We start from the raw sequence: 14,661 nt of genomic DNA on the forward strand, positions 1-14,661 counted from the left end.
CCAGACCCACTTCCTCTAATTGGCCTGGGAAACGCGCTGGATGGGCTTAACAAGCCCCATCAATGGAAAGTAATTTCACAGAATGGTCAGGACCCGTCACCGATGTCGCCCGCCACGGACCCGCCAAGGTAAGTAAAACCGAAGCCTAAGTTGGGAATGACAATGTGTTCAAGAACTTTAGAGAGGAAGCAGAGGGTAGCAATGGAGTGGCATTTGGAGAGGGTGGATGGATCAAGGATGGGCTTTTTGAGAACATAAGAACATAAGAACTAGGTGCAGGAGTAGGTCATTCGGCCCCTCGAGCCTGTTCCGCCATTCAGTAAAATCATGGGTGATCTTCGACCTCAACTCCACTTTCCCACCTGATCTTCATATCGCTTGATTCACCTAGAGACCAAAAATGTATCTATCTCAACTTTAAATATACTCAATGATTCAGCATCCATAGCCCTTTGGGGTAGAGAATTCCAAAGATTCCCAACCCTCAGAGTGAAGAAATTCATCCACATCTCAGTCTTAAATGGACGACCCCTTATCGTGAGATGATGCCGCCTAGTTCTAGACACCCCAGCCAGGGGAAACAACCTCTCAGCATTTACTCTGTCAATCCCCCTCAGAATCATGTTTCATGAGATAACCTCTCATTCTTCTAAACTCCGTAAAGTATAGGCTGTGATGAAGGAAAAAGATAAGAACTTGAAAGGGAGCCATTAATAATGTTGGCTAAGAGAGCTAGTTGAGTAGTTGGTTATTGAGTAGGGCACTGAAGTAGCAAAAAGTGGGTCTCATGGAACAGATGCAGTTGGGAGGAGAGATGGGAGAGAAATTGCAGAGTGATCGACTGGGTGTAGGAGGACTGAGAGAGGCAGGGAGTAGGGAACAGGGAGGGGAAGACAGAGACTATTGCATGAATGTTCTTCATCTTGATCCTTAGTTTTGAGGCATGGCTACAAACAGGAACTGTTCGGTTCCTTACTATGGATTACTGCTTTCTTTTCCTCTCTAGCTCCTGGGCTCCTGGAGTCCGCTCTGCTCTTCGAGTTTCTCGTGCTTCTTTTTCTACCTTATTCTTTCCGCACCCACCTCAGCTATTCACATGTTCTCTGTGTCTCATGAATGTCTTTAATTTCTTTCAATTTATCTCCTATTGTGTCATGTTATTATCACTTCAGTCATTTAACCAACTCCTGGTTTCCATTTAAACACTTCACAGCCTGGTGGTTCCATCTCTTCTTGTGTGTGCTTTTTCTCTCCCCTTTATTCAGTTCCTTTCTAAATGCTGTTCTTTTGAGATAACTTTTCAGTCCTGTCCAGTCATGTTAACGCTCCACAGATGCTGACTGACCTGCTGAGTATTTCCAGCACTTTTTACTTTTGTTCCAGAAAATTAATTCTTGCACTAAGTTCGGTCCAATGTCACTCAGGAAGCCCATAAAAGTGCCTGTTGTGGAAGATAGAGAAAAACACGGGTGCAGTCAGACTGTACTGTTCCATCCCTAACTAGATCGCACTGTGCCATTCTTACCTGGATCACACTGTGCCATTCTTAGCTGGCTCGCACTGTGCCATCCTTACCTGGATCACACTGTGCCATTCTTACCTGGCTCGCACTGTGCCATCCTTACCTGGATCACACTGTGCCATTCTTACCTGGCTCGCACTGTGCCATTCTTACCTGGATCACACTGTGCCAACCTTACCTGGATCACACTGTGCCAACCTTACCTGGATCGCACTGTGCCATCCTTACCTGGATCACACTGTGCTATCCTTACCTGGATCGGACTGTGCCATCCTTACCTGGATCACACTGTGCCATCCTTACCTGGATCACACTGTGCCATCCTTACCTGGATCAAGCGGTGCCATCCTTACCTGGATCGTACTGTGCCATCCTTACCTGGATCACACTGTGCCATCCTTACCTGGCTCGGACTGTGCCATCCTTACCTGGATCGAGCTGTGCCATCCTTACCTGGATCGTACTGTGCCATCCTTACCTGGATCACACTGTGCCATCCTTTTTATTTATTCGTTCCTGGGATGTGGATGTCACTGACAAAGCGAGCACTTGATGCCATCCCTAATTTCCCTTGAGGTGGCGGTGAGCCGCCTTCTTGAACCGCTGCAATCTGTGAGATGTTAGGGAGGGAGTTCCAGGATTTTGACCCAGCAACGAAGAAGGAACGGTGAAATATTTCCAAGTCAGGATGGTTTGTAACTTGGAGGGGAACTTGCAGGTGGTGATATTCCCATACACGTGCTGCCCTTGTCCTTCTAGCTGGTAGAGGTCCCGGGTTTTGGAAGTGCTGTCAAAGAAGCCTTGGTGAATTCCTATGGTGCATCTTGTAGATGGTACACACTGCAGCCACAGTGCATCGATGGTGGAGAGAGTGAATGTTGAAGGTGGTGAATGGGATGCCAATCAAGCGGGCTGCTTTGTCTTGGATGGTGTCGAGCTTCTTTGAGTGTTGTTAGAGCTGCCTTCATCCAGGAAAGAGAATATTCCATCACACTCCTGACTTGTGCCTTGTCGATGGTGAACAGGTTTTAAGGGGTCAGGAGGTGAGTCACTCACCACAGAATACCCAGCCTCTGACCTGCTCTTGTAGCCACAGTATTTATGTGGCTGGTCCAGCTATGTTTCTGGTCAATGGTTACCCCCACAATGTTGATGTTGGGGGATTCGTCGCTGGTAATGCCGTTGAATGCCAAGAGGAGGTGGTTAGACTCTCGCTTGTTGGAGATGATCATTGCCTGGCACTTGTATAGCGTGAATGTTACTTGCCATTTATCAACACAAACCTGAATGTTGTCCAGGTATTGCTGCATACAGGCATGGACTGCTTCATTATCTGTGGAGTTGCAAATGGAACTAAACACTGTACAATCATCAGCGAACATTCCCACTTCTGACCTTATGATGGAGGGAAGATCATTGACAAAGCAATTGAAGATGGCTCGGCTTAGGACACTGCCCAGATCCTTAACTGGATTGGATTATGCCACCCTTAAACTGGATCAGACAATGTGGAAATCTGCCCAGATATGTCCTGTCCACAAAGAGCAGGACAATCCAACCTGGTCAATTACCACCCCATCAGTCTACTCTCAATCATTGGCAGAGTGATGGAAGTTGTCCATCTGTAGTGTGTACCATCTACAAGATGTACTGCAGCAACTCACCAAGGCTTCTTCGGCAGCACCTCCCAAATCTACGACCTCTACCACCTAGGAGGACAAGAGCAACACACGCATGGGAACACCACCACTTTCAAGTCCCCCTCCAACTCACACACCATTCTGACTTGTAAATATATCACCATTCCTTCATCATCGCTGGGTCAAAATCCTGGAACTCCCTCCCTAACAGCCCTATGGGTGTACCTTCACCACACGGACTGCAGCGGTTCACCACCACCTTCTCAAGAGTGATTAGGAATGGGCAATAAATGCTGTCCTTGCCAGCGATGCCCACATCCTATGAATTAATTTTAAAAAGACTGTGCTAACCTTCAATGGTTGGGACTATGCCACCATACATGGATCGGGCTGTGCCACCCTTACCTGGATTGGGCTGTGCCATCCTTGCGAGCTCTTATGAGATAAAGGAATAAAGGTTTATGGGGAGCGGGCAAGGAAGTGGAACTGAGTCCATGATCAGATCAGCCATGATCTTATTAAATGGCGGAGCAGGCTCGAGGGGCCAGGTGGCCTACTCCTGCTCCTATTTCTTATGTTCTTACCTGGATTGGACTCTGCCATCCTAACCTGGATTAGACTGTACTATCCTTACCTGGATCGGACTCTGCCATCCTAACCTGGATCTCAACAAAGTCACAAGTGACATCTTTTATGACTTTGACAAAGACAAACTCTCCCTCCTTGTCCTTCTTCACTTGTCTGCGGCCTTTTGCACGGTTAACCACTCTATCCTTCTCCAACGCCTCTCCACTGTCGTCCAGCTGGGTGGGACTGCATTCGCCTGGTTCCATTCTTATCTATCTAATCGTAGCCAGAGAATCACCTGCAATGGCTTCTCTTCCCACCCCGCAATGTTACCTCTGGTGTCCTCCAGTGGATCGCACTGTGCCATCCTTACCTGGATCAGACTGTGCCATCTTTGCTGCCCCCACCCCACCCCCGCATTTCTCATCTACATGTTGCTCCTTGATGAAATTAACTAAAAACACAGCGTCAGATTCCACATGTACACTGATGACACCCAGCTCTACCTCACTAGCACTTCTCTCGACCCCTCCATGGTCTCTAAATTGTCAGACTATTTGTCTGACATCCAGTTCTGGATGAGCAGAAATTTTCTCCAATTGAATATTGGGAAGACCAAAGCCATTGTTTTCTGTCCCCGCCACAAACTCCTTTTCCTAGCCACTGACTCCATCCCTCTCCCCAACTTCTCTCTGAGGCTGAACCAGATGTTCGCAACCTTGGTGTCATATTTGACTCTGAAATGAGCTTATGACCACATATCCACAGCATAACTAAGACCGTCTATTTCCACCTCCGTAACATCGCCCATCTCCGCCCTTGCCTCAGCTCATCTGCTGCTCAAGCCCTCATCCATGCCTTTGTTATCTCTAGACTTGACTAATCCAACGCACTCCTGGCTGGCCTCCTACATTATACCCTACATAAACTAGAGGTGATCCAAAACTCGGCTGCCCATGTCCTAACTTGCATCAAGTCCCGTTCACCCATCACTCATGTGCTTGCTCACCTACATTGGCTTCCGGTTAAGCAACGTCTCAATTTCTAAATTCTCATCCTTATTTTCAAATCCCTCCATATCCTCACCCCTCCCTATCTCTGTAAACTCCTTCAGCCCCACAACTCCCCGAGATGTCTGCACTCCTCTAATTCTGCCCTTCTGAGCATCCCTGATTATAATCGCTCAACCATTGGTGAACGTGCCTTCAGCTGTCTAGGCCCAAAGCTCTGGAACTCCTTGTCTAAACCTCTCCGCCTCTACCTCTCTTTCCTCCTTCAAGACGTTCCTTAAAACATACCTCTTTGAGCAAGCTTTTGGTCACCTGCGTTATTTCTACTTATGTGGCTCAGTGTCAATTTAAAAAAATCTCATCATACCCTGTGAAGTGCCTTGGGATGTTTCACTAAGGGTGCTATATAAATACAAGTTGTTGTTGTTGTTGGCTCGCACTGTGCCATCCTTACCTGGATCGCACTGTGCCATCCTTACCTGGATCGCACTGTGCCATCCTTACCTGGATCGCACTGTGCCATCCTTACCTGGATCGCACTGTGCCATCCTTACCTGGATCACATTGTGCCATCCTTACCTGGGTCACATTGTGCCATCCTTACCTGGATCACACTATGCCATCCTTACCTGGCTCGCACTGTGCCATCCTTACCTGGATCGCACTGTGCCATCCTTACCTGGGTCACACTGTGCCATCCTTACCTGGGTCACACTGTGCCATCCTTATCCTGTTCGTGCTCAACGCCGACATTGGGTGACCGTGAGCAAAGATGTTCTTTTCTCCAACACTGGAAAGAAAGAAAACTTCAAAGATATAATAAAGTGTACAAATGAAAATGACAATATTTGTTATTTTCAATGGCGTTCAGCATCCACTTCACGCAGCCTGTAGTATACTGTTTAACCCTCCATGCAGGCACCATGAGGATGCTGCTGCGTACGGACGTCTTCAGCCCATTTGCGTCGATGTGTTCGTCAGAAGAATTCTATTGGTTTATGTGAGCAGTGGGAGGATGTCCGCCCACAGGACTTAGACTATATGAAGTCGAAGCAGCTCCTCGGTCACAAAGAAACGCGGAGAGGCTTGGAGTAAACTTGCGGTGTATGTTGATATTTTGTGTGTTGCTGATCGGATAAGAAACCAAACTGTTGAAAGAGATTTCCCCTCGACTTTCACCCGCCTTAGTCGGATCGGCTGCTACTTGAAATTCCATCGAGTCGGTTTTCTACTGTAAAGGACCGATGCGTTTCCATAATATGTCGACTAGCTTACTATTAGTCCCGATACCTGAGTCGTGCGATAATGTGCTGAACAGGGATATCAAGATCGCAGTTTTAGGATCAAGCACTGTTGGGAAAACAGGTAAGGCACGTTTATGCTGGGGAGAAATATCTACACACTTACAAAAGTGTCGATTGAATCGATGAACAACAGTTTGCCTTTTAAAGGAATCGGTGTTATCAGTCGTAGAAAAGTAATTTAGTTACATTGGGATTTTTTCCTGGGAAGTTGCATTTTTCTGTTTTAACTAAACTGCAATCTCACGAGATGGAGAGAAAGACAAATAGTTGTCACTCCTGATGGACTTGGTTTGGCTTAAGTATCGAGCAACATTGGAGCATCTTAAAATGCAATCCCCATCTGAGCATTTCTATTTAACATTAAGTACCTTCTTAAGTAGTGCGTGTTAATTTATACTGATTTTAAATTCACTTATTGCCAAAGCTCTAAACTGGGGACTGAGAGTCCTTTCACTCTGAAATTTAAGATTAAAGCCAGTCCAAATAGATGAGATGGGATTCTCCCTTTGCCCCAATAAAAGTGTTTTTACAGTGTGGGCAAATGCAGTCTCCGGCTTGGGAATGCGTTGCCAAAACGGTCTCCCTGCTTTGCTGTCCCGCTTTGAAGTCTGTCACTCGTCTCCCGAACGTCTCCTGAAAGATGATGGTTGGATCCATGAAAAAAGGTAGTTTAGGCAATGGATCCAGAGATTTACTGCCAGAAGAGAATAGGGTGGGTAATGTACACTGCGCAGTATCATGGACTGTGCAAGAACTGTGTGTTGGGAGTCGATGTCACCAAAACAACAATAACAACTTACATTTATATAGCGCCTTCAACGTAGTTAAACGTTCCAAAATGCTTCACAGGATATAAACACACGTGCCTAAAGGCTTGGCCAAAGAGAAAGAAAGACTTGCATTTATATAGCGCCTTTCAGGACATCCCAGCTGTGGTTCAGTGGGTAGCACCCTTGCCTCTGGATCAGAAGATTGTGGGTTCAAGTTCAGTACTAGACACTTGAGCACACTGGGGATAGGCTAATATTTATCCTTCAATCAGTATCACTAAAACATCTGGTCATCATCACACAACTGTTTGTGGGAGCTTGCTGTGTGTAATTTGACAGCTGAATTTCCTACATTGCAATAGTGACTACACTTTAAAAAAATTACTTCATTGGCTGTAAAGATGTCCGGTGGTTGTGAAAGGCACTATATAAATGCAAGTCTTTCTTTCAAAGCTCTTCACAGCCAGTTAAGTACTTTTGAAGTGGGTCGCACAAAAGCAATGAGATAATGACCAGGCAATCTGTTTTTTGTGTTACTGGTTGAGGAATAAATATTGGCCAGGACACTGGGTATAACTCTCCACAATAATATAAAAGTGCCTTTAATGTGTATGCACATGGTGATTTGGAAGATATTAGGGCTAAAATTCCAGTCAGAGGCTTCCTTTGGACGAACGCTTCTGACCTGAAGCTTTTTTGCGAAAGTACCTGGTGGTTCCGGAGGCACCTTCGATTCCGGTCGGAGGCCTTCATTCGATGCGTAGCGTACGGAGAGAGGACTTCCCCATACGTGCGAAAAAGCTGGAGTCATGTTGGCCTGGACCACCAGTCACTCTGCAGTATTCTCATTGATAATATTGGGGACTCCGTTTTTATGAGTTCTCATTATTATCAATGAGAATAAACCCCTAAAACAAGAAACGCAACACAATAAATAAACAAAACTCCTCACATATTTAAAATTAATTGAAATTAAAGTTAATGAAATGTTTTAGAAAAATGTGTTTTAATCCAGTTTAAAATAAACTTACCTTAATGGACAGGATTTTTAACATAAAAATGTGTTTTTAAATTTAATTTTTATACGTTTTAAAATTCTTACACTGGTAAAAGTAGGCTATGCGCCTGCTTTCACCAGATGTAAGAGTTTCAAGGACATTTGCTGGGCAGGAGTTGGGCAAATAGCCCAATCTCGTCCGTGTGAATGTCTTTCTCCCGGGGATGTGGAGGATCTGTCAAGACAAATCTTGACAGATTGGAAAAGCCGGTTTTCGGCACATGCGCACTGCGCCCCGAAAACTGACCTTTGTGAGGCCTCGCCAGGCATATCTGCACTTCGTGGCGAGGCCGGAATTTTAACCCCAATTGTGTTCAGTCCCAACACAAGGAGATGTAGCTGCCTCTGACAGCTGTCTTACAGGTGATTTTCAGAACCAGGCAGGAGATAGCCATTGCCTCACTTGACCATTTTCTCGGATTTTGTTCTGTGTTTATTTAAATCACTTAATTCACCCACTGGGCAGGGAACAGTTTTTAAAAAAAACGTACGAGCACTATGACTGTGTGAACGCAAATGTACAATATGCACATTCTGTTTATTTTAAACTCAAGATTGTTCTATTGGTCAGCATGCAAAGGTCAAGGTAAGTGAGGAGGAGGATGTGGAAACCACCGTGGAAGGGAAACCAGCCAATAAATGGGAATTGGGGAAGCTTATGGTCATTTTACTACACACATGGATTTTGGGGATGGAGGCTGTGCATACATCTATGAGTTGGTTTAGCTCTGAGCCAAATTATAGACCATCTGGAGTTGTAGAATTGAGAATTTTTTAATATTTCCAGTGTATTTTCATTCTCTCACAATTGATATAGAAATTCATTCATCCATTTACTGTATTAAACTAAAGTATCTAATGGTTGAATGCAGGACTTGTATAGAAAGAGTTTGGACAGCCTACCTACCCAGTTCCTAGTGGATAGGAACCAACAACACAGAGATATCAGTATTAATTGGGAGCTTTACTTTCAAAGGCAGCAAAGACATTGTGGAAATTGGAAACTCCTGCTGGAGTAGTAGTGCTTTTCTGAAGTTGTGGTTGTGGCACATGACAAGAGTAATGTAGAGGGAACTCTTAATGCCAAATTGCACCTTATGTGTTTTTAGTGTGTTGGCAATGTTCATGCTGTCAGTGGGTATGAATTAAGTGGAGGCAAACATTCTCTTTTCCAGCATGGTCTTTGCTCACTTAGATAACTCCAAAATAGATAAAAGACATTTTCAAAAGGTTTGCCATGAATTTGAAAAAATGCACAAGCCAAATAATGTAAATAGTAGTCAATTTCAATAAATACATCTATTGTGTATATTCCCTGCAAGTAGCAATCTCTTCACAAGTGCTCTGGCAAAGTTAAGAAAATCATTGAGCTTTGAATGTTGGTGGCAGGAGCAGATGTGACAAAAACACAAAGTTCACCTTCGGCATTGAATATGCATGACTACATTGTGTATGAGTAAGCCAAGACAATGCATATGTGTACTAGCTCTTAAATTTTCTTTTAATGTTAGTCACTTGTGGCTTTTTTTGCCCTGGCTTTAAAATACATGTGCAGTTAGCTGAAGGTGGATGTTTACTATTTGTATTTTACTAAATAAGCCAATTAAGAGACTTAAGAAAACAGTACATTCATTTGGCTTTTCAAAACTGAACATGTATTTGTTTTCTGCATGGTGGTACAGTTACTGCAGTCTTGCTGCAGAAAATTACCCCTTCTGCTAACCTGCACAACTGCCCCCATATCAGTAAAACATAAACAATTAGAAAAATGCATAAGGAAACAGGCCCATATAATGTTTACACACTGTATTAATAATAAAGCAAATCATATCACAGTATGCTACACTTAACTGATCCAGTGGTTGTATGCAGTTCTTCTGCTCAATGACGGGGTTTCCTGAATGCCCCATATTTGGCTGAGGCCCCTGGGAACGTACTCTGTAGTTTTGGCCTCTGCTCGTTCCTCTTCATCCTAGCAACTGATTCTTTTTAGGTTGTTTCTGTTAGTTTTGAGCCATAGTAGCGCCACCGGCTTGCAATAGTGAAAAGTTTTGGTAACAAAATGGACATTTGCAGCGGCCAGCCTGAGTGAATCTGGCAAATTTCCTTTAGGATTGCCACCGACGAACTGGCTGATCCATTGTTTCGGAAAACCAATACAGAAGCTGTTTTTTGTTTTAAAGGAGAGAATAGATACACGGCTGCTGCATTAACTGCTTCTTTTGAGTTATTTGGCTGGGCACAAAAGCAGCTGTCTATCTCTGCTGCTTACAATGACCATTATAATTTCTCAAAATGTACATGGAAGAATGTCTGTACATCTAGTTGCAAAGCAGTATTAACATATCTTTTTGTTTCCTTCCAGCCTTGATTGTTCGGTTCTTAACAAAAAGGTTTATTGGTGATTATGAATCAAATACAGGTGTGTATTTCTTAAACCATTCAGCCAGAATTGAACAATAACAATGACTATTTAAAGCATGCAATACATAATTTGTTACAAACCATTGTTTTTACCTCATAGGCAATCTTTATTCAAGACTAGTTCATATTGAAGGAGAACAGCTTTCACTGCAAGTGCAGGACACACCTTGTATCCAGGTATGCAACAAGTGACACTCTTGGAGGGGGGGGGAATGTGGGGTAAGAACGTGAGGAAATCAGAGGAAAACATATATTAGTTGATGTCATCAATGAGTAAGCATTTCCAACGCCATTCTTACTGTTTGGTTTTTGCAGTTTATTTGGATAATAATAAGCAAGAACTGATCAGAAGACTAATCTAATCAAAATATCAAATTAGATTTGAAGCTTATCTAAACACCAAGATAATAAAATTCATCCAGTTATTTATAACAGTAATGATCATTTTCTTTGTCATTAAACTTGCCAGTCTAACAAATGTCCTTGTGGCCTTGTACCTGGAAGCTGTAGATAATTTCCTATTGGTCGTTAGTAACTGCTTTGGCATTTGCAGTTTTCCCGTTACCCCTCTTAATTCCCTATTATCAGTAACCGTGTTAAGTGTTGACAGATGCTAGGCATTTTTGTTCCTCATTAACGGTCCTTTCCTAAAGATGGTGACTGTTGCTGCCGTATAGTTCCACAGATGCTGTCAGCCCTCTGGTATCTTGCCTAAGTAATCATTCTTCAAGTATAGACCTAGACTGTGAGTGGTGGGACAGCACAGACAAGCCTGATCCTTTCCTCACACCTAGTTCACACACGGAACTGGCCAGATGGATCGCACTGTTTTCTGGTCCTGCACATTCCTATATGGACTTGCCAGGAGTCACTAACTGAATAGGAATTCGAAGTAGATACTCTGGCTTCTTTTCTTTCTACCTTGATAAACTGTTGCCAGTTGTAGTGCATCCATTGCCTCCATGAATGCAGTTGGCTAACTCAGCACAAGGGTAACTTATTTCTCATTCTGTTTTTCTCAACTAGTATAAGGAGGTGCTCTGTGAAAAACACAATGATGCATCCGGGTTTTGGGCTATTTTCTGACAAATTTCTTTTATTTTTAGGTTCAAGGAGAATGTGCCCGTTTTCCTGACCTTGTCTCCAGATGTGTTCACTGGGCAGAGGGCTTCATCTTGGTGTATTCAATAACAGACTACAACAGCTACAAACTGATTCGTCCACTGTACCAGCATATCCGCAAAATGCACCCTGACACAAAGGTCCCTGTGATCATCGTTGCCAATAAGAGTGACCTGCTGCATGCCAGACAAGTCCAGACCAATGATGGAATCCAATTAGCAAATGAACTTGGTACAACGTTCTTAGAAATCTCCACCAGAGAAAACTATGAGGATGTGTATGATGTTTTTCAACATGTTTACAGAGAGGTTAGCAAACTACATATGAACAATAATGGAGAAAAACGAAGAGGATCAATTATTCCGCGACCAAAGTCACCAAACATGCAAGATTTAAAACGACGCTTCAAGCAGGCTCTTTCTTCCAAAGTGAAATCTGGCACCACTTTATGAACGATATCAAAATGATGAAGCCCTGTAGATAACAAATCAGAATTGCATTGTACATGTTTTGTAAATGGCGTCTTTTAACTCCAGCAAGATTATAAAGGTATCTTTAAAAGATGGTAGGGTAATATGCATTTGTGTAGTGGATGATTATGGGGAAGGGGTTACTTGAGGAAAGGTGAATAACTCCTTAATTCCCAAAGCTCATTTAATTCCCACTAGTAACAATCCAGCTATTCATTGTTTGTGAATGACTTGTGTTGAAAATGACAAGAATAGCATTTCTGATGTTGTAAATAATGGCTCTTTTTAGAAGGTGTAATGGAGAGCCTTCATTATACAGTACTGCTCTATTGAGTCTTGCAGCAAATTGTGAAGGAAACAGTAATTTCTGCTGAAAATGCTACGATGGGCTTGGGAGAATGGCAAAGTCAAAAGAAGATTAAAAGCAGCTAAAGACTGCAGGAGAGTGGAGTGTAATCAGGGTAGATTATACAGGGTTCAGAGACCCAGATAGGTTGCAAGAGGCCACAACAGTCTCTGTGCTGCCATTATGAAGTTGCAATTAGCCATTGGAATTTTATGATTTATTTATAAGATAATTCGTGGATTCTGTTCGAGAAAATGTAATTTTTGTAAATTCCTGTTTAAAAGATTCTGACGAGAAATATTCAAACCATTGCAGTCAATCTTATATGTGTAATGAATTTGTAAGTACCCTGTATTATACTGATTGCACCACAGCACTATGCTTACTGGAGATAATACTTTTTACTGTATTTTATATAAACAGTGATTAGTTATTCTTGTGACCAAATAGAAAATTTGTTTATTTCTACATTGGGATAAAGTTGTTTGTATTAAGTTCTCTAAGAGTTATTCTTACACTAATTAATGAGTATATTGACAGTTCAGTAACCCACAAGAGCCACTGAACATTTTTTGTCTGAAGAAGATAAAGGTTCCATTTTAAATCTGATTTAATTACAAAACCAAAGCAATTTACTTATTGAATTGCTGTGCATTTCCAGTACTTTTTATTTTGACAATTGGTTAAAAGTGCTGGTTAGGTCATCCCTTGATAGAATCATTGAATTGTACAGCACAGAAGGAGGCCATCCAGTCCATCAAGACTGCGCCAATGTGCTTGAGATTAAGCCATCACTTTGTTCTTGGGTGTGAAAAAATGTTAATTGGGTGGCGAGACTGGGCAGGAGAAATTACTGCAGGAACTTCAGCATGTAATGTAAAATTTACACGCTCAATTCAAATGCATCTGCTTCACGGATTAGCTAATAAAATGAATGATCCAGTAAAAGTTATTTTTCAAAACTCATCTAATTATACTGAGTAACATGGAAAATAAAAAAACTGAAATAGAAGTCAATGCTAAAATGGTACTTGATATCCTACAAATAGCCTTTTGTATAAAACTTGGGAACTTGTCAAGTGACTACTTATTCTTAAAAAATACTTTAACAAGGTGTTGTTAGCAGAGCAGAGGTGCTTCTCAGGAATTAAACCTCAGAATTGTTTAAAATGTTGATCGCAGTAAAATCAGCCATTCAATTGCTTTGAAAAAGTTTATAAAAGTAAAGGTTGGTCCCATTGTAAAATTGGCATGAAGTGTCACTGTATTATACAGTGTTCTCAATATAGAGATTCTCTATAATTATCTGCAAATAATTTCTCCCAATACCTGCTGTAATGATGTGACAAGCAAATTTGGTATTCTTCTGCAAAGTTCAAACTGCACTATATTTGGCTGTCAATATAACTCAAAAGCCCAAAACACAGATTAAGCAGGTCGTACACTACCCAAAAAGTGAAGAAATGTCAAGTTAATGACAGATTCACTGTACCCAATGTATTAGGACATTTTCAGCCTGTGATTTTCAGTCCATTAAAGTTAATGTTTGGGAAATTGGGCCGTAGTGTGCATTTTTCCAGTATGTAATTCCAGTATACTCTGGGATCGCTGAAGCAAAAAATCCTGTCCGATTTCAAGCCAGTAAACTAATCTTGCGGTTTATGATATTAGATGAAATCCATGTCCAGATTACAGCCTTCTAATTCACTTCCATTATTTGATGTAATCTGACTGTTACATGGTCAATTGACTAAATAAATTCACTGATGTTTTCCATAAGTGACATGTAAACATTCTAAAGTAGTTCATGTTAGCTTAAGAGAGACATAAATTACTGGTGATGAATTACTGCTGGAATGATTTACATGGTATAAATATAAGTACTTCAATATGATATTGATAATCATGTTACAATTTATTGGTTTGATACAGATTTTGGCCACTGGTACTCAAAAAGCAATATAAATTTACAAGGTTTTTTTTTTACAATTTTGAAGGCATTATATCTAAAATATTAATTTAAGAGATGTGAATGTAAAGTATCCTATAAAACAAATGTTGATTTATTTAGAAAAGTAATGCCTTTACTCAGACATCAGTAGAAGTTTGTGAATAATTTAGATGCATAATAACTATTGATATTTACAAAGACAAGAATTAGGTTATTAATCTGCTTTTATATGCTGTATGTTTAAAATAACAAATTCTATTGAAAAAAATGCTAAAAGCACTTGCATTTATATAGCACCTTCCACATTATAAAAATCTCTCAAACTGCTTCACATGATGATTTACTGTTTTTTTGGGGTGAAGTGATTGTTCAGCAGGCCAAGAGAATCCAAATTTTCAGAGCAGTGGCTGTATCGCTGTGTGACAACTAACGAGTGGGCTGTTTATGATTAACTCACTTTTGAACCAAGATGAATCAT

At 41.7% G+C, this 14,661-nt stretch overlaps 1 protein-coding gene across 1 annotated transcript; it reads left to right on the forward strand.

Annotated features, from left to right (window-relative positions):
* Positions 1–5,785: 5,785 nt before the first annotated feature.
* Positions 5,786–14,092, forward strand: LOC139275172 (ras-like protein family member 11A). The gene is made up of 4 exons (XM_070892279.1): positions 5,786–6,104; positions 10,236–10,292; positions 10,395–10,471; positions 11,401–14,092. Exons 1-4 carry the CDS (start codon positions 5,984–5,986, stop codon positions 11,866–11,868), a joined length of 723 nt encoding a protein of 240 aa, XP_070748380.1. The 5' UTR covers positions 5,786–5,983; the 3' UTR covers positions 11,869–14,092.
* Positions 14,093–14,661: the final 569 nt, after the last annotated feature.

The sequence above is a fragment of the Pristiophorus japonicus genome, chromosome 10 (genome assembly GCF_044704955.1).
Source record: "Pristiophorus japonicus isolate sPriJap1 chromosome 10, sPriJap1.hap1, whole genome shotgun sequence".
Lineage (NCBI taxonomy): Eukaryota > Metazoa > Chordata > Chondrichthyes > Pristiophoridae > Pristiophorus > Pristiophorus japonicus.

Excerpts from the sequence above, each read along its gene's own strand:
- LOC139275172 (XM_070892279.1), top strand. The coding sequence starts at position 5,984 with ATGCGTTTCCATAATATGTCGACTAGCTTACTATTAGTCCCGATACCT. Across the intron at positions 6,105-10,235 it reads AAGCACTGTTGGGAAAACAG|CCTTGATTGTTCGGTTCTTA; the intron begins GTAAGGCACGTT and ends GTTTCCTTCCAG. Across the intron at positions 10,472-11,400 it reads AGGACACACCTTGTATCCAG|GTTCAAGGAGAATGTGCCCG; the intron begins GTATGCAACAAG and ends TTTTATTTTTAG.